Here is a 27,920-nt window from a genome sequence, read left to right as displayed (position 1 = left end):
ACGCTGAACTTTGTTTTTCCCTCGTCTCTTAGCGGAGGCGTCGCGTTGCGGCCTAGTGGCCGCGTGGTCGATTTATTTTCGAGGTGTGAATTTTACCGCCACCATTGACGACTTTGACTTCGCCGACGCGATTTTTCCGTCGATGTCCTCGAAGGTCCCGAGTGGATTTAAAAAGTGTGGTCGGTGCGGCCGGCATATCTCACAGACCGACACTCACGCTTGGTGCCTCCAGTGCCTTGGGCCGGAGCACGATACCAAGACGTGTACCTTGTGTCTCGGTCTCCGGAAACGGACACAGGTAGCGAGGCAAGTTCTTCGGGACCGTCTTTTTGGAACTTGCGCCGGCCCCTCGACGTCGACTTCGACGGCATCGGTATCGACGGGCGGTTCTTCGGTACCAGTATCGATGTCCGCGAAATCGGCACCGACGGCATCGACCCCAGGAGCACAGGTCCCGTCGGCCCGCCGGTCCTCCGGAGACGGCAGGGGTGAGAGGCCGGGTGGGCAATCGGCCCTGGTCACTCCCTCTACCCAGGGCCCTCGGGACCGAACCCTGTCGGACCCGATCCCTCGAGGCCGAGGGGGATCTACTTCCTCCTCGTCGGTTCCACCGAGCGCCGATGACGGGCACCGCAAAAAGGCGAAGAAGCACCGTCATCGGTCGCCCACGACGCATCCGGCTCCCGGCGCCAGGGATGAGTCGACGCCGAGGAAGCGGTAGCGTTGAGATGAGAGGTCCCCCTCTGTAGTAGAGGTACCGCCACGTCAGGGTGCCAGCACTTCGGTGCAGTCTCCTGGACCCGAACAGCTTCCGGCACCGACACCTCTACCGGCCCCCTCGCCTTTCCCGACAGCGGGCCTGGACGAGTGCCTCCGAGCCATCCTTCCGGGGATCCTGGAAGGGCTGATGCGCCAGACTGTGCCGGTGCCGGGGGTGCTTGCGCCCTCGGGAATGCTCTAGCCCGGTGCCGAGGCCTTCGACGCCGACACCGCTTGCGGCGCCGGTCTCGACCACCACGCAGGTGGAGTCCCCATCGACGTAGATGGAGGAAGCTTCATCCCCGCCGGCGTGGGAGTCCACCGCTCGACGACGCCACCGAGGTCTCGATGCCTCGACGTCGAGCCGGGCCCGGTTGAGGACTGAGCTGCAGGAGCTCATGTCCGACACCGAGGAAGAGGCCTCGTGGGGGGAGGAGGAGGACCCCAGATATTTCTCCTCAGAGGAGTCTGTGGGCCTTCCCTCCGACCCCACTCCTTCACCAGAGAGAAAGCTCTCGCCACCTGAGAGCCTCTCCTTTGCCTCCTTCGTCAGGGACACGTCTATTTCCATTCCCTTTCCTGTGGTCTCTGTGGATGAGCCGAGGGCTGAGATGCTCGAGGTCCTCGACTATCCATCACCACCTAGAGAGTCCTCCACGGTGCCGTTGCATAATGTCCTCAAAGAGACACTGCTTCGGAACTGGTTGAGACCATTATCTAATCCCACCATCCCCAAGAAAGCAGAGTCCCAATACAGAATCCACTTGGACCAAGAGTTAATGCGGCCCCAACTGCCTCATGACTCGGCGGTCGTGGACTCTGCTCTCAAGAGAGCACGGAGTTCGAGGGATACCGCTTCGGCGCCCCCGGGGCGGGAGTCTCGCACTCTGGACTCGTTTGGGAGGAAGGCCTACCAATCTTCCATGCTCGTGACCCGCATCCAGTCTTACCAGCTCTACACGAGCATCCACATGCGGAATAATGTGAAGCAACTGGCGGACCTGGTTGACAAGCTCCCGCCGGAGCAGTCCAGGCCTTTTCAGGAGGTGGTCAGGCAGCTGAAGGCGTGCAGAAAGTTCCTGTCTAGGGGTATATATGACACCTGTGACGTGGCATCTCGTGCTGCGGCCCAAGGTATAGTGATGCGCAGGCTCTCATGGCTGCGTGCCTCTGACCTAGACAACCGCACCCAGCAGAGACTGGCCGACGTCCCTTGCCAGGGGGATAATATTTTTGGTCAGAAGGTCGAGCAGCTGGTGGACCAACTGCATCAGCGGAAAACCGCCCTCGACAAGCTCTCCCACCGGGTGCCTTCAGCATCCACCTCAGCAGGTGGACGTTTTTCCCGGGGCAGGCAGGCTGCGCCCTACGCCTATAACAAGCGTAGGTACACCCAGCCGGCCCGAAGGCCTCGTCAGGCACAGGGACAGTCCCAACGCGTTCGTTCCCGTCAACAGCGTGTGCCTAAGCAGTCCCCTGCGCCTCCACAGCAAAAGCCGGGGATGGGCTTTTGACAGGATCCATGGGAACATAGCCGCCATCAAAGTGTCCGTACCGGACGATCTGCCGGTCGGGAGGAGGTTGAAATTTTTTCACCAAAGGTGGCCTCTCATAACCTCCGACCAGTGGGTTCTCCAAATAGTGCGGTGCGGATACGTCCTGAATTTGTCCTCCCTTCCACCAAATTGACCTCCGGGAGCTCAATCCTTCAGCTCCCATCACAATCAGGTACTTGCAGAGGAACTCTCCGCCCTTCTCAGCGCCAATGCGGTCGAGCCCGTACCACCCGGGCAGGAAGGGCAGGGATTCTATTCCAGGTACTTCCTTGTGGAAAAGAAAACAGGGGGGATGCGCCCCATCCTAGACCTGAGAGGCCTGAACAAATTCCTGGTCAAAGAAAAGTTCAGGATGCTTTCCTTGGGCACCCTTCTGCCAATGATTCAGAAAAACGATTGGCTATGTTCCCTGGATTTAAAGGATGCATACACTCACATCCCGATACTGCCAGCTCACAGACATTATCTCAGATTCCGTCTGGGCACACGGCATTTTCAGTATTGTGTGCTGCCCTTTGGGCTCGCCTCTGCCCCACGGGTGTTCACCAAGTGCCTCGTGGTGGTTGCGGCGTATCTACGCAAGCTGGGAGTGCACGTGTTCCCATATCTCGACGATTGGCTGCTCAAGAACACCTCGGAGGCAGGAGCTCTCCGGTCCATGCAGTGCACTATTCACCTCCTGGAGCTGCTGGGGTTTGTGATAAATTACCCAAAGTCCCATCTCCAGCCAGCCCAGTCTCTGGAATTCATAGGAGCTCTGCTGAATACTCAGACGGCTCAGGCCTTCCTTCCCGAAGCGAGGGCCAACAACCTCCTGTCCCTGGCTTCCCGGACCAGAGCGTCTCAGCAGATCACAGCTCGGCAGATGTTGAGACTTCTGGGTCATATGGCCTCCACAGTTCATGTGACTCCCATGGCTCGTCTTCACATGAGATCTGCTCAATGGACCCTAGCTTCCCAGTGGTTTCAAGCCACCGGGAACCTAGAAGATGTAATCCGCCTCTCCACCAGTTGCCGCACTTCACTGCACTGGTGGACCATTCAGACCAATTTGACCCTGGGACATCCATTTCAAATTCCACAGCCCACGAAAGTGCTAACGACGGATGCATCTCGCCTGGGGTGGGGAGCTCATGTCGATGGGCTTCACACCCAGGGACTGTGGTCCCTCCAGAAAACGGATCTTCAGATCAACCTCCTGGAGCTCCGAGCGGTCTGGAACGCACTGAAGGCTTTCAGAGATCAGCTGTCCTGTCAAATTATCCAAATTCGGACAGACAATCAGGTTGCAATGTATTACATCAACAAGCAGGGGGGCACCGGATCTCGCCCCCTGTGTCAGGAAGCCGTCGGGATGTGGCGTTGGGCGTGCCAGTTCAGCATGCTCCTCCAAGCCACATACCTGGCAGGCGTAAACAACAGTCTGGCCGACAGACTGAGCAGAGTCATGCAACCGCACGAGTGGTCGCTTCATTCCAGAGTGCTACGCAAGATCTTCCGAGAGTGGGGCACCCCCTCGGTGGACCTTTTCGCCTCTCAGACCAACCACAAGCTGCCTCTGTTCTGTTCCAGACTTCAGGCACACGGCAGGCTAGCGTCGGATGCCTTTCTCCTTCATTGGGGGACCGGCCTCCTGTATGCTTATCCTCCCATACCTTTGGTGGGGAAGACCTTACTGAAGCTCAAGCAAGACCGCGGCACCATGATTCTGATCGCGCCTTTTTGGCCCTGTCAGATCTGGTTCCCTCTTCTTCTGGAGTTGTCCTCCGAAGAACCGTGGAGATTGGAGTGTTTTCCGACTCTCATTTCGCAGAACGACCGAGCGTTGCTGCACCCCAACCTTCAGTCTCTGGCTCTCACGGCCTGGATGTTGAGGGCGTAGACTTCGCTTCGTTGGGTCTGTCTGAGGGTGTCTCCCGTGTCTTGCTTGCCTCTAGGAAGGATTCCACTAAAAAGAGTTACTTTTTCAAGTGGAGGAGGTTTGTCGTTTGGTGTGAGAGCAAGGCCCTAGAACCTCGTTCTTGCCCTGCACAGAACCTGCTTGAATACCTTCTGCACTTATCAGAGTCTGGCCTCAAGACCAACTCAGTAAGGAATCACCTTAGTGCGATTAGTGCTTACCATTATCGTGTGGAGGGTAAAGCCATCTCTGGAGAGCCTTTAGTCGTTCGATTCATGAGAGGCTTGCTTTTGTCAAGGCCCCCTGTCAAGCCTCCTGCAGTGTCATGGGATCTCAACGTCGTCCTCACCCAGCTGATGAAACCTCCTTTTGCGCCACTGAATTCATGCCATCTGAAGTACTTGACCTGGAAGGTCATTTTCTTGGTGGCAGTTACTTCAGCTCGTAGAGTCAGTGAGCTTCAAGCCCTGGTAGCTCATGCTCCGTACACTAAGTTTCATCATAACAGAGTAGTGCTCCGCACTCACCCTAAGTTCCTGCCGAAGGTGGTGTCGGAGTTCCATCTTAACCAGTCAATTGTCTTGCCAACATTCTTTCCCAGACCGCATACCCGCCCTGCTGAACATCAGTTGCACACATTGGACTGCAAGAGAGCTTTGGCCTTCTATCTGGAGCAGACACAGCCCCACAGACAGTCCGCCCAATTGTTTATTTCTTTTGACCCCAATAGGAAAGGGGTCGCTGTCGGGAAACGCACCATCTCCAATTGGCTAGCAGATTGCATTTCCTTCACTTACACCCAGGCTGGGCTGACTCTTGAGGGTCATGTCACGGCTCATAGTGTCAGAGCCATGGCAGCGTCGGTGGCTCACTTGAAGTCAGCCACTATTGAAGAGATTTGCAAGGCTGCGACGTGGTTTTCTGTCCACACATTCACATCACATTACTGCCTCCAGCAGGATACCCGACACGACAGTCGGTTCGGGCAGTCGGTGCTGCAGAATCTGTTTGGGGTTTAAATCCAACTCCACCCTCCAGGACCAGAATTTATTCTGGTCAGGCTGCACTCTCAGTTAGTTGTTCTTCGTAGGTCTATTTCTGTTATACCCTCGCCGTTGCGAGGTTCAATTGACCTGGGTTCTTGTTTTGAGTGAGCCTGAGAGCTAGGGGTACCCCAGTCGTGAGAACAAGCAGCCTGCTTGTCCTCGGAGAAAGCGAATGATACATACCTGTAGCAGGTGTTCTCCGAGGACAGCAGGCTGATTGTTCTCACCTACCCTCCCTTCTCCCCTTTGGAGTTGCGTTTTTACTCATTTTGCTTGTCATTCAACTGAGCGGGAACGGTCGCGCACGGGGCGGGAAGACGGCCGCGCATGCGCGGTGGGCGTGCCCTGCGTGCGGGACCGCCCGCAAACATTTATTCCGGTTGGTGGGGGCTGCCGTGGACGTCAACCCAGTCGTGAGAACAATCAGCCTGCTGTCCTCGGAGAACACCTGCTACAGGTATGTATCATTCGCTTTCTGTTCGCTCCCTTCTAGCCGCGTCAGATATGGTTCCCTCTTCTTCTGGAATTGGAATGTTTTCCAGCTCTCATTACGCAGAACGAGGGGGCACTTCTACATCCCATCCTCCAATCTCTGGCTCACACGGTCTGGATGTTGAGAGTATGGATTTCGTTGAGTCTTTCAGAGAGTGTCTCCCGAGTCTTGCTTGCTTCCAGAAAAGATTCCACGAAGAGGTGTTATTCTTTTTCATGGAAGGGGTTTGCCGTCTGGTGTGACAGCAAGGCCCTAGATCCTGCCTCTTGTCTTATACAGACCTTGCTTGAGTTCTTTCTACACCTGTCTGAGTCTGGTCTCAAGACCAACTCTGTCAGTGTTCATCTTCGTGCAATAAGTGCTTATCATCAACGTGTAAAAGGTCAGCCTTTAGCTGTCCACTTCATGAGAGGTTTACTTCTCCCTCAATATTGAGAGAATTCCTTGTATGTGTCTAGGGGGGGTTATTTCTGTTGGGCTTAGCACCCCCAATAATTTTGAAAATTGGCTCTTATGCTTCGGTCAAAGCCCTTATCAATCCTTCTCCAGTATCTTGGGGTCTCAATGTCGTTTTCATCCAGCTGCTGAAAGCTCAATTCGGCCACTTGATTCCTGCCATCTGAAGTATTGGACCTGGAAGGTCATTTTCCTTGATAGCTGTTCCTTCAACTCGTAAGGTCGGTGAGTTTCAGACTAGTAGCTCAAGCGCCTTACCTTACTTTTCATCTTAACAGAGTAGTTCTCCGCATGCAGCCAAAGTTCTTACTGGCGGTGGTATCGGAGTACCATCTGATCCAGTCAATTGTCTTGCCAACATTCTTTCTCCCTCATCTTACAAGCCCTGGCGAAAGCAAGCTGCGCACTTTTTACGTGGAATGGACGAGCCCCCTCAGACAGTCCGCCCAGTTGTTTATTTCTTTTAATGCCAATAGAGAGGAGTTGCTGTCGGAAACCGCACCATTTCTTCTTGGCTAGCAGATTGCATTTCCTTCGTTTTTGTCCAAACTGGACTGACTAGAGGGCCATGTCACGGCTCACAAAATTAGAGCCATGGCTGAGTCGGTGGCTCATCTAAGATCAGTCACTATTGAAGAGATCTGCAAAGCTGCGGCGTGGTCATCAGTCCACACATTCACATCTCACTACTGCCTTCAGCAGGATAGCCGACGCGTCAGTCGGTTTGGGCAGTCGGGGCTGCAGAACTTATTTGGGGTTTAGAATCCAACTCCAACCCTCCTAGGCCCATTTTTGTTCTGTTCCAGGCTACACTCATTTAGATGTTTCTTCTTTTCAGGTCAATTTTTATTCTGGCCTCGCCGTTGCGAGACTCAATTGACCACTGTTTGTTGTGTTGTGTAAGCCTGGAAGCTAGGGATACCCCACTTGTGAGAATATCAGCCTGCTTGTCTTCGGAGAAAGAGTAGTTACTTACCTGTAACAGGTGTTCTCCGAAGACAGCAGGCTGCATATTCTCACAAACCCTCCCACCTCCCCTTTTGGAGTTGTCTCCTTCATCTTTTGGATTTAACTGAGGGGCGTGTCCGCAAGGCAAGCAGGAAGATGTGTGCGCACATGCGCGGTGCGATCGCTCGCGCGACGGAACGCCATTGAAGAGATTTTTAGATTTTGCTTTGAAATCCTCCGGGGCCGACGTGACGTCACCCACTTGTGAGAATATGCAGCCTGCTGTCTTCGGAGAACACCTGTTACAGGTAAGTAACTACTCTTTACAGCCAGGTGTAATTATAGTGCTGCCTTTCCATGCATAAGGTTGTAGCTCATCCTGTCTTTGGAATTAGTGTCTTTGGAATATAGTTTGGTAAGGTTATGAGTGTGTTTTTGCACAAGTTTGTGTATAGTGTTTTGCAGTGGAGAGATTGTGTGTTGGCCTTACTTGAGGTGGCACCAAAACATCAGAAAGGGTGTAGAGCCTAAATCATGACACACTACCTCTTGAAGGATCTACATATGGTTGTTAATAAAAGGAGCTCTTTGGTGAACACTATCCACCCTAAAAGGGTGTTTTGTGGTTCTACATGAGAATTGTGATATTATGATCCCTTGTTTCATATTGTTGACAGTCTGCATTTTCCATATGGGTGGTATATTGGTGTATTAGGGTCTGCCCAGTGTAATATTTATGGTACAGTAAGGTTCTGAGTGTGTTTTTGCACAAAGTTGTGCATAGTGTTTTGCAGTTGAGCGATTGTGGTTAGTATATGCTTTGAGCAACCACTTTATCCAAGTTTAATAATGTCACGTCTGTGGTCGTGACCCCTCTCAGACTCACCCTATTTCCGGTGGTCAGCTTCTCAGCTGGCTTCTGTCTGTTCTTCCTGAGTTAGTTCTGTCTCTGTGTGCTGGCTGCTTCTAGCATGGCTCTGATTACTCCACTATACTGCACCTGTGTGTGTTAAGCCTCTCTGTGCTTCAGTATGCTTTCTGCCTGTGTTTTGGTTTGTGTTCCTCTTGCCCTCTCTCTGGTAGCCATCCCTGGTGGCTGCATTGGATTGTCTGTGTGCTGTTTCCCGTTCCAGACTTCAGCCCAGTCCAGTCCGGATGTTCCGGCCTGCCAGACTTGCTTGGCTTGTTTGAGCCTGCACAGCACCCGTAGCTGCCTGGTGATTGCTGCAGCTGAATCTCAGCTGCTGCTGGGCTTACTAGCCATTTGGAAACTCTCTGCTTTGCCTACTCCAGTTTATAGTCTGTAATTCTTGCCTGATTCTAGTTTAGTCTTTGTGTAGCTTCTTGTTCTGTATTGCTTGTTTCCCAGTCTTGTTTCTTGGTTGTATGTCTTTGTCTAGTTCTAGGTTGTCTGTGTCTCTTGTTCAGTGGCTGCCTGGCAGCTTTCAGTTCTGTCTCTTGTCTATCTGTGTTTGTTCCCTGTTTCAGTGGCTGCTTGCAGCTTCCAGTTCCTGCCCTGTCCAGTAAGTCCTGCTGGCCGCCTGCAGCCAGGGGCTCAACTCCTTGGGAAGGGCGGCTAAGTGCAGGTGAAGTCTAGCTGTTCCTGTCTGAGTTCTGTCTTGTTCCTGGTGTGGGGTGGTTTTGCCTGCCACTGCCACTCCTCGGCAGTGGTCCAAGGGCTCACGATCCTAGTTCCTGCTTTTGGAAAGCCTGACAAATAAAAGGTATTAATTGTGATTATTTTATTTTTACTTTCTGTGTGTTGTCAGACAATTATGGATGTAAACCCCACCCCTAACCCCACCCCCTTTAGCCTCCCCAAACAGTTGGGCCACCGACCGCCTATGGGGACCGACATGGTCCAATGAACATTACCCTTGATAGCAGAGTCAGCATTTCCACTATGGTGACCCGTAGTCAGGCCAGGGCGACCCAACAAGCAGAAAAGCAGCAGAGATCACCTCTCCAGTTCCAGATCCTGAGCTAGTCCAGGTGGGACCAGCTGACCAAGGTGCAGGAGGTGGCACTCCAGTGCTTCCAGTAGCACCAGTTCCAGAGGTGAAGGGGGCCTAACTGACACACCTATTGATCAGACTGATGACACAGATTTGTCAGTCACCAGCAGAGACCCTTCCACATATGGATACTGATATTTATTTATACATTTATATCCCACTTTTTTCCACATGGATGCAGACTCAAAGTGGCTTACAATCATTACAAATAGAATAACATGAAACAGGAGTAAATGAACAGGGTAGAAGAAACAGAGAAAAGGAAGAGAGACTATCTAAAGATGACAGTCATAGAAAGGCTGGTCTTCGTCGAACTCCAGATGCTGAGGCGGCTCTGAGTAGCTGGAACAACTGTCTGTATGGCAGACCATGATGGAGAGCTGGTGAACTAACCATCCAGACCAGGAGAAAGTAGTAGGCCACGAGTTGAGTCGGAAAAGGCCGGACTGGCCAAGCAGGAACAACATGGTGCAAGCTGTGTTGAAAACTGCTTCGATACAGATCACCAGCACTCCGAACGGGTGGAGCAGCGACCAGGAGACGAGGTGCTAGAGGCCCAATGGTGCTACAGCGGTAAACAATGGAAGGTGATCAGCTGAGCGACAGGAACAGGAGCAGCCCAGAGATATTAAATGGAACCGGGGAGGTCCACCTGGAGGTCGTCAATCATGGGGGAAAGTGCAGGAGAGCCGTAGTCTGGAACAGATGCCAACACCACAGCTTGAGCAGGCAGACCACAGGTGGTCGGCAGCGAGCAGATCCAACTAAACAGACAGCAAACCACGGCGCCCTGGTCCAAAACAGGCGCAGGCCCGACGATGAGGAGCCAATCGACGGGCAAATACCGGCGGATTACCCAAGGACCCTCAAGATCAACGGAACTGGCCACACAAGCAGGGACAACGCGATCAGGCTGACAGCCGGCCCACCGACATGCAGGAAACGAGCTATGCAGGCCGGAGCTCCCCCACAGATATAGGACAGTGACATACTTTTCAGGAAGCACTGTGCTCTGACCCTGACCTGGAAGCCCTCAGGCAGAGGGCTGGTCAACCAATCAGTGAGACTTGTAAAGATCGTATCCTATAGAAAGGGGGCTTGTTGTACAGAGACACTAATCCTGTTGATTCTAATAGGCCCTGGACAGCAGGCAAGCAGTTATAGTGTCCAGGGCATACAGAGAACAGCTCCCACAGATTGCACAAGATATTCCACTAGCAGGACATCTGAGGGTGACATGCACACTAGACTGATCCAGAACTTCTATTGGCCGGGAGTATCTCGAGCCGTAGCTGATTATTGTCGAACCTGTGATGCGTGCCAAAGAGCTGGAAAGACCCAAGATTACCCCCGAGCTCCCCTGAAACCTTTACCCATTATCAGTGAGCCGTTTGAGAGAAAAGCTGTGGATATAGTGGGGCCTCTAGCTGTCCCTAGCTGGAATAGGAAAAGATATCCTGAAGTGGTAGCCTTATCCTCCATAGAATCAGAGAAAATAGCCGCTGCCCTGCTAGAAATATTTTCCTGGGTAGGATATCCATGAGAAATACTCTTAGACCAAGGGACACAATTTATGTGTGAGTTGATCCAGAAATCTGTGGGCACACTGTAGAGTGAAATCTGTACGTACCACACCATATCATCCTGAAACTTAATGGGTTGGTGGAGAGATTTAATGGGACATTAAAGAATATGTTAAAGACTTTTGTAGAAACAGGGGACCATGACTGGGAAAAATACTTACCCTACCTACTGTTTGCATACAGAGTCTACAGGGTTCTCCCCATTTGAGCAGCTTTATGGCCAGAAGGTGGGAGGGCCCCTTGACCTAATAAGAAAACATTGAGAGGGGAAAGTTGATACCTCTGACACCCCTGTAATTGAATATGTAGTTAATATGGAGCAGAGATTAGAAGAACTGGTAGGCTTTGTCAGAGATAACTTGCAGGCAGCTCAGACTGATCCTATATAATAAAATGCACCTCCAACGTTCTGAAGCTGAGAAAGTGAAGCCTTGAAGCATTCGTGCTCCTGCAGTATCCATCTCCTGAAATGACGTCACATACTTCCGTGTTCGTAAAGACCAATCACTGGAAGGGAACGCTGCAGAGTTGCCAGGCAACGGAACGCGACATCGTCCCTCCCTTCCAGTTCCAGGCCCCCTACCTCCAAATTTTAAAAGTCATCTTCACTTACGAAGTCGGGTTTACGGCGGCCGACAGCAGCAGCAGCGGTAACAGGCATGCGGGCTCGGCCCTTCTCTCTCTCTCAGCTCTGATGCCGCCCTTGCAGAAACAGGAAATGAGGGCAGGACCAGAGCTGAGAGAGAGAGAAGGGCCGAGCCTGCACGCCTGTTACCGCTGCTGCTGTCGGCCGCCGTAAACCTGACTTCGTAAGTGAAGATGACTTTTAAAATTTGGAGGTAGGGGGCCTGGAACTGGAAGGGAGGGAGGGAGGAAGGGGGGAACCTGAAACTCGGTCCCCTGGAACTCGGAGGGAGGGAGGGAAGGGACGACCCTGGAACTCAAAGGGAGGGGGGCAACGACCCTGGAACTCGAAGGGAGGGAAGGGGACAATGACCCTGGAACTCGAAGGGAGGGAAGGGGACGACGACCCTGGAACTCGAAGGGAGGGAGGGAGGGAGGGCCCATGGCACACTCACATACACACACTCGCACCCAGTCTCACTCTCTCTCTTGTCACACACACACTCGCACATTCACTCTCTCTCTCTCACACAGTCACTCTCACACACACTCTTTCAAACATACACACTCTGAGGAAAACCTTGCTAGCACCCGTTTCATTGGTTTCAGAAACGGGCCTTTTTTCCTAGTATGATCATATGGCCCAAAATAGAGAGTTTTACGAGGGCCAGCAGGTACTTGTTTTAGTACCAGTTCATCAGAATAAACTTCAAACTAATTGGGCAGGACGTTACAAGGTCATAGGATGCCTGAATGATACAAACTATGTTCTATCTATGGACCCTCAAGACAGAAAGCAGCAAACCTTTCATGTAAATATGTTAAAGGCCTATGCAAATTGCACAGCTATGATGCTAGCTGTGTGAAGTCTACCAGAACCATGTCAAGAAAGTGAGCCCATACCTGACCTCCTAGCAGAGACCTTACCAGAGGGATCTGACACTGAAGAGAGACTATTTAATAATTAGACTGTGAAAATTCCTTCAGTCAAAAAGGAAAACTAGAACAGGAAACATGTATAAAAGACATACACTTTACATGCTCTAAGTATAAGAAAGATTAAAGTATGAGAAAGAAGCTAATGCAGCACCTGAAAAATAGTAAAGAAACTGGATTATGCATAAGTATAGAATATAGGAAAAGCTGTATCAATAAAGCAAACAGTACAGAATATCAGAAAAACACTGATAATAGACTATCTTCACGTCTTGGTTATGACAGTACCTTCAACCAGGAAGAAAGTTCCACAAGAAATGCAAAATTTCACCCAGGAGAGAGACCAGTTTCAAGTACAGAGTGTAAGAAAAGTTTCAGTTGCCAGAAATTATTGTCAAAGCAGCATAGAATGCATTCAGGGAAGAAACAGTTTACATGACCTGAATGTAGAAAAAGCTTTACTCATAAATCACAGCTAACAAAGCACCAAAGGAGTAAAACTATTCACATGTGCTGAGTGTAGTAAAAGCTTCTGTCAGAAGATACTCCTCACTATTCACAAATTGAAGCATACAGGATTAAAACTGTTAGCATGTACTGAGTGTGGTAAAAACTTCTGTTATAAACACCGGAAGGGCAATGAACATGGCAAGGCTGATGGCCTCTCCAGGAAGGAAAAGCCAGAACCGCCCTGACACTGGACTATCAAGACCTGATCAGAGGTCTGTGGAGGCCACAGTCCAGGGTCTCTCTCTTGAGGAGGGAGGTGTGACAGAACAGTGTGTTTTAAACCTGTAAAATTGCCTTTACTAACTCTTGCATTTTTCTAGTTTGGCCAGCAGGTGGTGCATGTTTATGTTAAAGCTGTAATAGAAAAGTGCATGCCCTCTTTTAGTTTTACTTAGTGAAGAAGTGAATCTACAGTACTGTGAGCAGTATACTTTTAAAACTTGACTGGGCTCTGATTGGCCTGGAGTTTGAAATTACCCAGTAGTTACTGCTGGTTGTTGCTTCAGTCTTAGTCCAGGAGAAAAGAGAGACAGATCTCTTTGCTGAGGCTCGATAAATTATATGTCCTGATCTTCCCAGGTACTGTTTAGACAGTATGCAGATGTTTAGTTAGCGTTATAATATTGATCCATAATTCAGTTACCTATAGTTTGCTGACTGCACGTTTTTTTTTGTTCATTGTTCCTTTGCGACAATAAACCTATTTAGTTTGTTGACTCTGCCTGTCTGGACTGATAAAGAATCCTGGTGGCTTGTGTGCTGGGTCTGTGTGTGCTTTCTGGGAACTGTGGGACCATTGGGAGTGTTGCTCCAGTAACCTAGAAATCACTGGGGATAATTTGAGAGTGGGAGACTCGCGCAGGCGCAATTGTGACCCAGTCAGTAGAATGAGGGTGCTAGTGTAGAGCACAAGCGGCAGGTGCAGGCTAACCTGAGCTGTGCTGGGGATAGACGCTCTAAGTGACTGTGGGGTAACCCCAGGCGGGTGGCTAGGCCTTTCATGACAGTCACCCTTTGTGTCATAATGCTCTACTGAAACGAAGTGGAGACTGGATGAGTTTGTTTTATAAGAACAGTGACCATTTTTTCAGCTAAAAATGATGAGTGGCCACTCCAATGGGAGTGGATTTTACCAGCCAGAGAAATAAGACAGACTTACCAAATTTGGCTTTTTTTCCATCTCAGACTGCTTGATCTTATCCACTAGGCTCTTCAGCCGAAAGTCAGTGGGCATGAGTCTCCCCTTGAAGATTTGTCGACATTCTGGGCATTGGTATCTGCCAGATCGCCAATGCTCCTCCAGGCATACTCGGCAAAAATTGTGGCCACATTGGATGGACACAGGATCCTTGAACACTTCTAGGCAGATGCAGCAGGTGATCTCCTCAGACAAGGACTCCAGTAGCCTGTCAAAGGCCTTCATGTTGAAGAGAGCTTGGATATAGTCTGCTCAGTTTTCTGTCAGAGAAATAAAGTCCACTCAGTTACTGCCAAGAAAAAAAAATGGAACAATAAGCTCAGGAAAATTGTCTAGCTTTTCTTGAACAGATCATCTTATCTCCTTGGTTACTGTCATGCCCCCTTCCTTTATGACCTCATCCGCAACCAAGCGCAACCAAGTCTCTGGAAACAAGGACAAATAAATTTTCATTTTTAAAATTCTACCATTTTCTACCTCTCCTGATCTCTTTTAAAAGAAGCATTTTGGTTGCAATTACCTTGAGAGAAAAAAAACAGAAACGTCTGGCCTCTCTGTGGATATTACAGATGTATATCATTGTTACCTCTTAGAAAACAGCTTTCTTCATTGTTGCCCCTTGGGAAGATAATACCTTATGAGTTCACCATCAATCTTCCCTGAAGAATGCCCTGATAGGACAATGGAGAATTTTCTATTGTACCCTAACATAGTAGATGACAGCATAAAAAGATCAACCGCAGTGGAGGCGTAGCTTAATGGTCAGTGCAGCTGATTGAGATCCTGGAGAACTGGGTTCAGTTCCCACTGCAGTTTCTTGTGACCCTGGGCAACTCATTTAATCCTCCACTGCCCCAGGTACAAAACATATTGTGAGCCCAATAAGGACACAGAAAGTACCTGCATGTGTGTACAGCAAAGTGTATGTCTAGTAGCACTATAGAAATAATTATCAATTGACCCACCCAATCTGTCTAATTATTCCTGTCCACACTGCATGGATATATTCCAGTTGCCAATCATAGAAGCTTGACCACTTGTAGGACTTAACTCTTATCCAAATCAGTTTTTGTTTTCATTCTCAGTAGTTCTCTACCAACATGAGAAGGTATGTATAATACAAGATCCTATATGTAACCTAACACCCAACTCTGCATCATGTTTTATATCCATGTTTTGTAATAAACCAAATTACTACCAAAACTAGTAAGGCTGTTACCCAAACAACTAGTCCACTAGTTCCCTATGACATAGCTGGAGAGAACAAAAGGCCACCAGCAAACTTCCAACATTAACCTTCGATTTCTGAGGCACTGCAACCTGCTGGTGTAACCCGGCTACCCTATAGTTTGCAGTATCATTGCAGTCACATTTATCTATCCTTTCTTTTGTCCTTATTGCCTCCCTCTCTCCATAGGTGCCAGCTCTGTGGGTGCTATGGCACCCCCAAATTCTTTCCAGCACTGGACATCATAGCTAAAATCTTTGGGAAGTAGAGCTGCAGAGGAAAGAAGAGGCAGGAAGGCTGCGTCTTTTCACTACTGCTCCTGCCTCCCCCTGCAACCTGTTGGCTAGCTAAGGGATATCTGACCAATGGCCTACAAGGGAAAGCAAGAAGGAAGGTTGGCGTCCCCTACGCTACTCAAGGAGGTTAGATTGAGAACAGGAAACAGTACAAGGATATCTAGCCCATTATATGAGCGGAAGCCAGTAGGTGGAGCTTGCTGGCAGTAGGCGGAGTCACTGGTTCACCCAAAACAATAGCAAACGCTATTGAAAGCAATAGTAATTATTAGAAATAATGGACTGCCTATGCATGGTCCATCTGTAAAAATTCAAAAACTGTTCCAGTTGGATTGGCAGTACCCTAAAAGGTGGAGGACAAAAACAATTTTCTTTGTACTTGACAGCTTTTTAATTTATTTGAAAGTTTCCCATATGCAGATATAAATATCATAAAATAAAAACTGAGTATCACTAAAACAGCTTCAAAAATTATTGTAGCTGGTGGAAACAGCACTAATAAAAGCTATATTTTGTGATCATTTTTCTACACTGTTCTATACAATACATGGCCAAATTTCAGTGAGGATATCCTGTTTACTGATGGGTCCATCTTACCTGTTGTAATCTGCCTTAGGAAGCCGGGTGTTATAAAATTAAACTCTCCTTTCACTGGGGCACATGACATCACATTTTTTTTGTTACATTTGTACCCTGTGCTTTCCCACTCATGGCAGGTTCAATGATTACATGGGGCAATGGAGGGTTAAGTGACTTGCCCAGAGTCACAAGGAGCTGCCTGTGCCTGAAGTGGGAATTGAACTCAGTTCCTCAGGACCAAAGTCCACCACCCTAACCACTAGGCCACTCCTCCCTTTTGTACAAATGGATTGTATTCTGTTTTGACCATGTTTCAGGGACAAGCGGTTTTCATAAGTCAAAATAATAAAAATAAATATTTTCTTTCATGCAGATCTCTCATTTGTTTAAATATAACTAAATGGGCTCTAAGCCCCTAATGCAGTCCATTGCTCTTCTTATATTTTGTCCTTGTAATGATTTATACTGTGCCAAAACTGGAAATACAGTGAGGCAGAATAATAGAATTCAGTAACAACCAAAACGTATTAACATTATAATTGTGTTCGTATTTCTATCTACTTATTTCTCTAGCGCTACAAGGCATACGCAGCACTGTACACCATACACAGAAGACAGTCCCTGCTCAAAGAGCTTACAATCTAGATAAGACAGGTAAACAGACAGAACAATTAAGGGGGTAAGGGAATAAAGAGGTGAGGATAAAGGACAGGGTAAGTGAGTTAGGAGTCAAAAGCAGTGGTAAAGAGGTGGGTTTTGAGTTTGGACTTGAAAACAGCTAAAGACGGGGCTAGACGTACAGGCTCAGGAAGTCTATTCCAGGCTTGAGGTGCAGCAAGACAAAAGGAACGGAGTCTTGAATTAGCAGTAGAGGAGAGAAAGGGACAGATAAGAGAGATTTATCTACAGAACTGAGTACTTGAGGGGGAAAGTAGGGGGAGACAAGAGTGGAGAGGTACTGGATAGGGAGCCAGTGAAGTGACAAGGAGAGGGCTAATGTGGACATAGCGACTTTGGCGGAAAATGAGTCGCGCAGCAGAGTTTTGGATTGATTGAAGAGGAGAGAGATGGCTAAGAGGGAGGCCAGTGAGTAGTAGGTTACAATAATCAAGACAAGAGGTGATAAGAGTGTGGATAAGGGTTTTGGTAGAGTGCTCAGAGATGAAGGGACGGATTTTGCTGATGTTATAGAGAAAGAAACGACAGGTTTTTGCAATCTGCTGAATGTGAGCAGAGAAGGAGAGCGAGGAGTCAAAGATGACCCCAAGGTTACGAGCTAATGAGACAGGGAGAATGAGAGTGCCATCCACCGAAATAGAGAAAGGGGGAAGAGGAGAGGTAGGTTTAGGGGGAAAGATGAGGAGCTCGGTTTTGGCCATGTTACATTTCAGATGTCGGTGAGACTCCTTCTTCTTCCCTCAACCTCCTGAGTCCAGCATGGCTCTCTCTATTTTTCACTAAGCCCCTCCCCCATCAGTCCAGCACCACTCCCTCTTTTCCCCTTGGCCCCCACCGTGAGTCCAGCATCACTCTTTTTCCCTCATTCCCTCCCCTGAGTCTAGAACCAGTTTTTCTTTTTCCCTCAGCCCCCCTCCCCCACCCACACACACACTGAGTCCAGCACCACTTTCTCTCGGCAGATAGGCAGATGTCAGATAGGCAGGCTGAGACACTGGTCTGGATGCTGGTTGATATTTCGGGGGTGGAGAGGAAGATTTGGGAGTCATCAGCATAGAGATGGTATTGAAAGCCATGGGATGCTATCAGAGAGCCAAGGGAAGAAATATAGATGGAGAACAGGAGAGGACCGAGAACAGAACCCTGAGGTACGCCGATTGGTAGAGGGATAGAAGTGGAAGAGGATCCACCAGAGTGTACACTAAAGGTGCGAAGCGAGAGGTAGGAGGAGAAGCAGGAAAGAACAGAGCCCTGGAATCCAAATGAAGATAGCGTGTCAAGGAGTAGGCTATGATCAACAGTGTCAAAAGTGGCAGAAAGATCAAGAAGGATGAGGATAGAATAGAGACCTTTGGATTTGGCCAGGAACAGGTCGTTGGAAACTTTAGTAAGTTTCAGTTGAATGAAGAGGGCGAAAGCCAGATTGGAGTGGGTCAAGAACAGCATGAGATGAGAGAAAGTCGAGACAGCGGCGGTGAATGGCGCGCGTTCAAGTAACTTGGAAAGAAAGGGGAGGAGGGAGATGGGTCGATAGTTGGAAGGACAGGTAGGGTCAAGCGAAGGCTTCTTCAGGAACGGTGTGGCCACAGCATGTTTGAAGGTCACAATGGAAAGAGAGCGATTGAGGATATGAGAGATAAAAGGGGTGAGAGTAGGAGAGATGGTGTTAAGAAGGTGGGTAAGAATGGGATCAGAGGAACAGGTAGTTCGTTTTGAGGAGGAGAGAAGATGTGATGTTTCTTCATCAGTGACCTCAGGAAAGGAGGAAAAGGATGGAGGGGTTGAGGAAATAGGGGAATGGACAAGGGGAGGGAGAGGTGGGGGTAGTTTGGTAGAGAATTCGAGGTTAATCATCTGAACCTTGTCGTGGAAGAACTCAGCTAGGGTTTGGGGAGATAGTGAGGGGGAAGTTGGTGGTGGAGGCACCTTGAGGAGAGAGTTTAGTGTGGCGAAGAGAAGTCGAGGGTTTGAGCCAAGAGAATTAGTCAGCTGGATGTAGTAGTCCTGTTTGGCAAGCAAGAGAGCAGATTGGAAGGAGGTCAACATGAATTTGAAGTGTGAGAAGTCAGCAAGGGCACGAGATTTAAGCCAGAGGCGTTCGGCGGACCGGGTACAGGAACGTAGGTAGCAGATTTTAGGGGTTAGCCGTGGCTGGGGTTTGGTACATCTTATAGGACGGGGCATGAGAGGTGCAAGAGTGTCTAAGGCAGAGGACAGAATGGTATTGTAGGAAGAGACAGCATCATTGACAGATTTGGATGGTGTAGTGGTAGAGAAGAGGTTTGAGACATTGGAGGACAGGGTACTAGGATCAATGGCCTGGAGATTTCTGGATAAATTGGTTGCGATTGGACAGGATTGGGTGGGAGGAAGTTTAAGTGTGAAGGTTATAAGATGATGGTCAGAAAGGGAAAGATTTGAGGTAGAGGAATTGAAGGGAGAGCAGTTATAGGAAAATATAAGATCAAGACAGTACCCATTTTGGTGGGTAGGGGAAGTGGAGCATAGTTGAAGATTGAAGGAAGATGTTAAGGTGAGGAACTGAGAGACGTAAGAGTTGGAGGGATCATTAAAATGAATGTTAAAGTCGCCGAGGATGAAGGAAGGGGCGGAAGGATCATGAAAGAAGGAAAGTCAAGCATCAAAGTCGCTGAGGAAGGATGAAAGGGATTTATCAGGGGGACGATAAATAACTGCTAATCAAAGAGGCACAGGAATAAATAGGTGGACGGAGTGGACTTCAAAGGAAGAAAAACAGAGAGACTGAGCTGGCGAAAGAGATTGAAATTTGGAAGAGGGCAATAGATCAACACCACCACCACGGCCAATAGGGCAAGGAGTATGGGAGAAGAGGTAACCACCATGGCAGAGGGCTGCGACTGAAGCGGAGTCATCAGGGCAGAGCCAAGTTTCAGTTATCACGAGCAGATGGAGGCTACGAGCGATAAAAAGGTCATGGATATAAGGAAGTTTGTTGCAGATGGAGCGGGCATTCCATAGGGCACATGAGAAGGGCAGAGAAGGGGGGGAGACGAATAGAGATGAGATTGGAGAGGTCACGGTGCGACCTGTACAAATAGGATGAGAGTTGGTGGGTGGGGGGGGACCAGGATTAGGATTGATGTCTCCAGCAGTATTTGGGTAATAACTGAAAAACTACTGTTGAAAAATGACTAAGAAAAAAATAAATATATATCAAAGAAATGGAAAATGTTAGCACAGACTGAGTGGACTTCTTCATGAAGGTAGCTTTGCCCTCATTATTGAACTACTACTACTACTACTTAACATTTCTAAAGCGCTACTAGGGTTACGCAGCGCTGTACAATTTAACATGGAAGGACAGTCCCTGCTCAAGGAGCTTACAATCTAAAAGACAGGAAAATATTAAGTGCATTTTTATAATATACCACTGCATTCCACAAAACAAAAGGAGCAAGTTCCCACAAACTACCTTTCTCTTTTGACCTAGGCATAGCAAAAAATATATATTTTAAATGCTCCCAGGTTTCAACCTAATTCATGTTTGATGTGGGATATAAATGTCATAAATAAATAAATAAATAGAAACTCTGAATGTTGAGCACCTGATTCTCATAACATGGAAGTCGTTAGTGGCCCTTTATTAGGAGAAACAAAATCTCTACACAAATATAACACATGCTAGGGTGTCCCTATAACCAGCCCCTCCAAATGATTAGAATTTATAACAAATTACTACTCTACCTAAGAAAAGTTATTCCGTTATTTCCTCTGTGTATATCCGTATGCAGTACAAGCTAGCATGTCTGAAAATATAAGCGAGATTAAGTAAAAATGCTACCTACAAAAAAGTACGACATTGTGGACACAGCAGCTCATAGGTTTGTTTGCTCTGTTTGAGTGCACATAGAATGACGGCTGCACGGGGAAGGGGAAACAGAGACTAAGCTAAGTGGCTTCAACTTTTTGACGTCATGCCATTTCCTGTTCTCAATCAAACCTCCTTGACACTACCGGTCCTGCCTCACCCTGCAGCTTATTGGCTGGCTAAGGAATATCTGACCAATAGGCTAAAAACACAGATAAGCAGGCTTGCCTTTGGTTTACTATAGAAAGAGGGGGGGAGAAGCAAGAGGTTTACTGACAGAAGACAGCATGAGCCTATCTGGCCCATTATCTGGTCTGAAGCCAGTGGGTGGAGCTTGCTACCATTTTGAGTTGTCCAAAACATTAGCAAACTTGTAAGGGTTATATTGTTTTTGCATTCTTTGTTAGGAGGGGATTGGAGGGAGGAGGTTATATTCAAAATGTTGACGACACTGTTCAAGAGCTTGCTTTGTTATCTGCAATGCTGTATTGTAGATTTCAATGCTGCACTATATTGCCTTTATTTTTGTTTATGATGACAATAAAGATATTAAACCTCCTTGGGTGGAACATTATGTCACAGGGGATGGGGGCACTAGAGAAGGAAAGCTGTGGGATTGTTGGTAGGCAACCTCTGGTATGAGTTTGATTGGGATGGGGAGGTGTTTGAAGGACAGCTTCCTGATCGTGGACAGGGAGGAGAGAAGAAGACATGCTAGACGGACGTGCCAGATCCTGGTGTTGCTCTGTCCTTGAAGGCCAGCCTGGGTGGAAGGATGACTGGAGCTGTGGCGGCGGACTCCTGGGACTTGAATGCATGTGAGGAGGGATGCTCGGCATCTGAGAGTGTGAGGTAGGTGGTCACTGAGAGGCTCGGTAAACTCGGTAACCCTGAAGGAGCTACTTCCATCCCCACTAACCCTGATCGTTTTGGAAGTACCAAGATGGCAGCTGCTGGGAACACTGGCTTCAACTTTTTGACATCATGCCATCTCCTGTCATTAAACCTCATTGGGGAGAAGTGCTGAGAGAGGCACTGGGAAACACAGAGATGTGGACAAGAAGAGGAACTGCGTGGGACTCAAAGAGTCGGGGAGGCTGATAGGGGACATAGGTTAAGAAAAGTGTTCGGAGAAGAGAGCGGATCAGGTTGGAGAGAAGAAGCTCTACGTGGTGAAGAAGGATGGAAGTGGTAGGAAGGGTGAGACAAGGAAGAGGAAAGAAAGAACAAGCAAAGAAAGAAGATCATTTTCAGATGTTTCATGGTTCAAATCTATGTTTGTGCTCATAGTTCAAACCTATCAGTCGCTCAACTAAGTGAGTCCAAGAATCACCAAGTGGGAATTATAATATTGCTAACAGGGCTGGGTCAGTTTTGGGTAGCTGCTGGTATCTGCTCTTTTCTTCCAACCTTACAGTCACCAAGGTAAATAAGGTATTTCATTAGAGCAGTGGTTCGCAGCCTTTTTTCAGTCAGGACACACACGATGGACAATGTTCGCGTCTGACACACTGCATACATGACCCTCATGGACCTTTGGTCTGATACAGTATGTCAGTTCTTATATACTAAATGTAAACATGCTCCGCATCCACAAAAACCCTATCTCCCTCACAACAACAAGCACACATCATAACTAGCACATTTTCTTCTTGGAAATTGCCATCCAAAAATTAAAAAATACAAAATTCTGATTCTCATGTCATTTCAATAATAGCAAAATAAATCTCTCCACACTATCAGGCTACAGAATTGCAAACTGAAACTACTTGCCAGCAGAATGCCACACCTCAGTTACACATCAAATACAGAACAAAGGATCACAATTAAACTGGGAACCCTACAAACCAGGCATGTACCACAACATAGGATAAATGAAATACAAATGTATTTCCTCTAGTACTGAAAGACATCCACGATATACATTTCCCAAAGCTAACATATTCTACCAAATAAATTCAAAATAAAACACTTTTTTCTACCTTTGTTGTATGGGTATTTTATTTTTCCAAATATGTTGATCCTAGATTTTTCTTTTCCGTTTTCCTGTCTTCTGCTCTCTTTCCAATTGTGGTCCATTTGTCCTTTCTCCATTTTCCTCTTATCTTCTAGTCTCTCACTATCTGTCTTTGACATATTTCCCCTTTCTTTCTGTGTCTCCCCTAAAATTTCACCTTCTCACTCTTCAATCCTCCACCTATAGTTCACTTACCAGTTAGTACCTATCAACTTTCCATCTCCTCCTCTCACCTCTCCTGTCTCAACGCTTCCCTGGCCTCCTATTCCCTTCTTTCGCTCACTCTCCATTACACAATTCTACCCTCTGTACTTACCACCTCCTCTCACTCATCTCTCCTTGAGAACCCCCATGATTCTACTATGCCAAGTATCTCCCCTCCCTCTCCCTTCTTACCCCCTTGTAGTCCAGCATCTCCCTAGTCCCCCAATCCCTTTCTCTCCTCCATAGTCCAGAATTTTCCTATCCAATATCCCTGTCCCCTCCATGCCTATGGCCAGCAAGCCCTTGTCCCCTCTCTTCCCCCTTAAGGTCCAGCAATTCTCTCCCCTTTCCTCCTTATGGTGCCAGGAGACACAGCTATACAAATCCCAATGCTCGTAATGCCATGCGCCTTCCCAGGTTATGTAGGCGGTAAACTGCACACCAGAAGCGAAAGCCTGATAAATGTGGTTACTGCCTACACAATCTATAAGAGCATGGCATCAGGGTACGTGTAGCTGCATCTCCTTTGGATCCAGCGTCTTTCCCCTTCTCTTACTCACTCTCTCCCTATTGTCCATTATAGCGAATGATACATACCTGTAGCAGGTGTTCTCCAAGGACAGCAGGCTGATTGTTCTCACGACTGGGTTGACGTCCACGGCAGCCCCCACCAACCGGAAGAAAACTTCGCGGGTGGTCCCGCACGCAGGGCACGCCCACAGCGCATGCGCGGCCGTCTTCCCGCCCGTGCGCGACCGTTCCCGCTCAGTTGAATGACAAGCAAAGGAATGAGGAAAACGCAACTCCAAAGGGGAGGAGGGAGGGTAGGTGAGAACAATCAGCCTGCTGTCCTCGGAGAACAGCTTTCTCTGAGGACAAGCAGGCTGCTTGTTCTCACGACTGGGGTATCCCTAGCTCTCAGGCTCACTCAAAACAAGAACCCAGGTCAATTGAACCTCGCAACGGCGAGGGCATAACAGAAATTGACCTACGAAGAACAACTAACTGAGAGTGCAGCCTGAACAGAATAAAATCGGGTCCTGGAGGGTGGAGTTGGATTCAAACCCCAAACAGATTCTGCAGCACCGACTGCCCAAACCGACTATCGCGTCGGGTATCCTGCTGGAGGCAGTAATGTGATGTGAATGTGTGGACAGATGACCACGTCGCAGCCTTGCAAATCTCTTCAATAGTGGCTGACTTCAAGTGGGCCACTGACGCTGCCATGGCTCTAACACTATGAGCCGTGACATGACCCTCAAGAGCCAGCCCAGCCTGGACGTAAGTGAAGGAAATGCAATCTGCTAGCCAATTGGAGATGGTGCGTTTCCCAACAGCAACCCCCTTCCTATTGGGGTCGAAAGAAATAAACAATTGGGCGGACTGTCTGTGGGGCTGTGTCCGCTCCAGATAGAAGGCCAACACTCGCTTGCAGTCCAATGTGTGCAACTGACGTTCAGCAGGGCGGGTATGCGGTCTGGGAAAGAATGTTGGCAAGACAATTGACTGGTTAAGATGGAACTCCGACACCACCTTTGGCAGGAACTTAGGGTGAGTGCGGAGTACTACTCTGTTATGATGAAATTTGGTATAAGGAGCATGAGCTACCAGGGCTTGAAGCTCACTGACTCTACGAGCTGAAGTAACTGCCACCAAGAAAATGACCTTCCAGGTCAAGTACTTCAGATGGCATGAATTCAGTGGCTCAAAAGGAGGTTTCATCAGCTGAGTGAGGACGACATTGAGATCCCATGACACTGCAGGAGGCTTGACAGGGGGCCTTGACAAAAGCAAGCCTCTCATGAATCGAACGACTAAAGGCTCTCCTGAGATGGCTTTACCCTCTACACGATAATGGTAAGCACTAATCGCACTAAGGTGATTCCTTACGGAGTTGGTCTTGAGACCAGACTCTGATAAGTGCAGAAGGTATTCAAGCAGGTTCTGTGCAGGGCAAGAACGAGGTTCTAGTGCCTTGCTCTCACACCAGATGACAAAACTCCTCCACTTGAAAAAGTAACTCTTTTTAGTGGAATCCTTTCTAGAGGCAAGCAAGACACGGGAGACACCCTCAGACAAACCCAACGAAGCAAAATCTATGTCCTCAACATCCAGGCCGTGAGAGCCAGAGACTGAAGGTTGGGGATGCAGAAGCACTCCGTCGTTCTGCGAATTGAGAGTCGGAAAACACTCCAATCTCCACGGTTCTTCAGAGGACAACTCCAGAAGTAGAGGGAACCAAATCTGACGGGGCCAAAAAGGCGCTATCAGAATCATGGTGCCGTGGTCTTGCTTGAGCTTCAGCAAGGTCTTCCCCACCAAAGGTATGGGAGGATAAGCATACAGGAGGCCGTTCCCCCAATGGAGGAGAAAGGCATCCGACGCCAGTCTGCTGTGCGCCTGTAGTCTGGAACAGAACAGAGGCAGCTTGTGGTTGGTCTGAGAGGCAAAAAGGTCCACCGAGGGGGTGCCCCACTCTCGGAAGATCTTGCGTACCACTCTGGAATGGAGCGACCACTTGTGCGGTTGCATGACTTTGCTCAGCCTGTCGACCAGACTGTTGTTTACGCCTGCCAGGTATGTGGCTTGGAGAAGCATGCCGAACTGGCAAGCCCAACGCCACATCCTGACTGCTTCCTGACACAGGGGGCGAGATCCGGTGCCCCCCTGCTTGTTGATATAATACATTGCAACCTGATTGTCTGTCCGAATTTGGATGATTTGGTAGGACAGCCGATCCCTGAAGGCCTTCAGTGCGTTCCAGACTACTCGGAGCTCCAGGAGGTTGATCTGAAGATCTTGTTCCTGGAGGGACCACACCCCTTGGCTGTGGAGCCTATCGACATGAGCTCCCCACCCCAGGCGAAAGGCATCCGTCGTCAGCACCTTTGTGGGCTGCGGAATTTGGAATGGACGTCTGATGGAAAATATTTAAAAATTGCTTTTCAGTTTTGCTTTAATCGATAATACATTTTTTTAAATCCCCTGTCTTTGACCCAAAAGTGACTTTCCTGGCATATCTCAAAGAACAGGCTGGAAGGAATGAGATAAGGCACCTCTCTAAGAACAATGTATGTCCCTGAAGCTAGCTTGGACAGAAGGGAGGTGCAGGAGATAAGGCACCTCTTAAGAACAATGTATGTCCCTGAAGCCAGCTTGTGCAGAAGGGGGGCGGGTACTCTTGAGGTTTGGTAAATAATTCACCTGGCCAGTGGTTTGTTTTCTTGAACCGAGAGAGTATGACGGCATCCCCATGCACATTTCTGTATAAGTTTTAGCTTAAAAAGGGGGCTTTTTGCAGCAGAGCCTTGGGGCTCATTCTGTGGGTGGACGCATCGTGCAGAAAAGACTTGTTCCTGGTCTGGACGCTTCAGGCTTTCGCTGCAACGGGCCTCCCAGCTGATGAGATAAGGGCCTGAATGATGTAATTCCTGACCAGTGATGATGATGTATGTATATATATAAATATCTTTCTTATTTTTACTTTTCTATAGCTTTCCTTTAGTAATGTACTAGATTAGTGTGTGTATTTCTTAATCATTGTGATGCAGTAACAATAATGACTTATACACTCTCCAATTAAAGTGCAAATAAAGAGTTTCATTTACCCAATATGAATCTAAAAGAATCTGTAGTATTTTATTCTGTGAGCAGACTGTGGTGAGTGAGCAGGCTGCAATACCGAAGCAATACAACGTCCCAGGGTCAGATTGGTCCGAATCGTCCACCAGTGCAGCGAATTGCGGCAACTGACGGACAGGCGGATGACATCCTCTAGATTCCCGGTGGCATGGCACCACTGGGAAGCTAGGGTCCATTGAGCAGATCTCATGTGAAGATGAACCATGGACCGTAGAGGCCATATGGCCCAGGAGTCTCAACATCTGCCGAGCTGTGATCTGCTGAGACGCTCTGGTCTGGGAAGCGAGAGAAGATTCTGAGCTCTCGCCTCGGGAAGATAGGCCTGAGCCGTCTGAGAATTCAGCAGAGCTCCTATGAATTCCAGAGATTGGACTGGTTGGAGATGGGACTTTGGGTAATTTATCACAAACCCCAGCAGCTACAGAAGGTGAATAGTGCACTGCATGGACCGAAGAGCTCCTGCCTCTGAGGTGCTCTTCACCAGCCAATCGTCAAGATACGGGAACACGTGCACCCCCAGCTTGCGTAGATACGCCGCAACCACCACGAGACACTTCGTGAACACCCGTGGTGCAGAGGCGAGTCCAAAGGGCAGCACACGATACTGAAAGTGCTGTGTCCCCAGACGGAATCGGACATACTGTCTGTGAGCTGGCAGTATCGGGATGTGAGTGTAAGCATCCTTTAAATCCAAGGAACATAGCCAATCGTCTTTCTGAATCATGGGTAGAAGGGTGCCCAAGGAAAGCATCCTGAACTTTTCTCGGACCAGATATTTGTTCAGGCCTCTCAGGTCTAGGATGGGGCGCATCCCCCCTGTTTTCTTTTCCACAAGGAAGTACCTGGAATAGAATCCCTGCCCTTCCTGCCCGGGTGGCACGGGCTCGACCGCATTGGCGCTGAGAAGGGCGGAGAGTTCCTCTGCAAGTACCTGCTTGTGATGGGAGCTGAAGGATTGGGCTCCCGGTGGGCAATTTGGCGGAGACCAAATTCAGGGTGTATCCGCACCGCACTATTTGGAGAACCCACTGGTCGGAGGTTATGAGAGGCCACCTTTGGTGAAAAACTTTCAACCTCTCCCCGACTGGCAGGTCGTCCGGTACGGATACTTTCATGGCGGCTATGATCCCATGGATCCAGTCAAAAGCCCATCCCCGGCTTTTGCTGGGGAGGCGCAGGGGGCTGCTTAGGCGCACGCTGTTGACGAGAACGAGCGCGCTGGGACTGTCCCTGTGCCTGAGGAGGCCTTCGGGCCAGCTGGGTGTACCTGCGCTTGCTGTAGGCGTAGGGTGCAGCCTTCCGGGCCCAGGAAAAACGTCCACCTGCAGAGGTGGATGCTGAAGGCGCCCGGTGGGACAGCTTGTCGAGAGCGGTTTCCCGCTGGTGTAGTTGGTCCACCAAC

At 48.8% G+C, this 27,920-nt stretch overlaps 1 protein-coding gene across 7 annotated transcripts in view; it reads right to left on the bottom strand.

The window, feature by feature from the left end:
* Window positions 1–27,920, bottom strand: part of RNF112 (ring finger protein 112) — a 196,990-nt gene that overhangs the window by 149,034 nt on the left and 20,036 nt on the right. For 3 of the 7 annotated variants that reach the window (XM_030210176.1, XM_030210182.1, XM_030210179.1), the window contains exon 2: window positions 13,986–14,284. In XM_030210176.1, coding sequence (XP_030066036.1) covers window positions 13,986–14,249 — 264 coding nt within the window. In that variant the 5' untranslated portion in view covers window positions 14,250–14,284. Of the gene's footprint in view, window positions 1–13,985; window positions 14,314–14,610; window positions 14,696–25,762; window positions 25,774–27,920 lie in introns of those variants that run through there. The other 4 variants (XM_030210177.1, XM_030210180.1, XM_030210178.1 and 1 more) reach the window with 3 other exon arrangements.

Source organism: Microcaecilia unicolor, chromosome 7, assembly GCF_901765095.1.
Source record: "Microcaecilia unicolor chromosome 7, aMicUni1.1, whole genome shotgun sequence".
NCBI classification, from domain to species: Eukaryota; Metazoa; Chordata; class Amphibia; order Gymnophiona; family Siphonopidae; genus Microcaecilia; species Microcaecilia unicolor.
The sequence above is the reverse complement of the archived record's forward strand: the minus strand, read 5'-3'. Positions and strand labels throughout refer to the sequence as shown.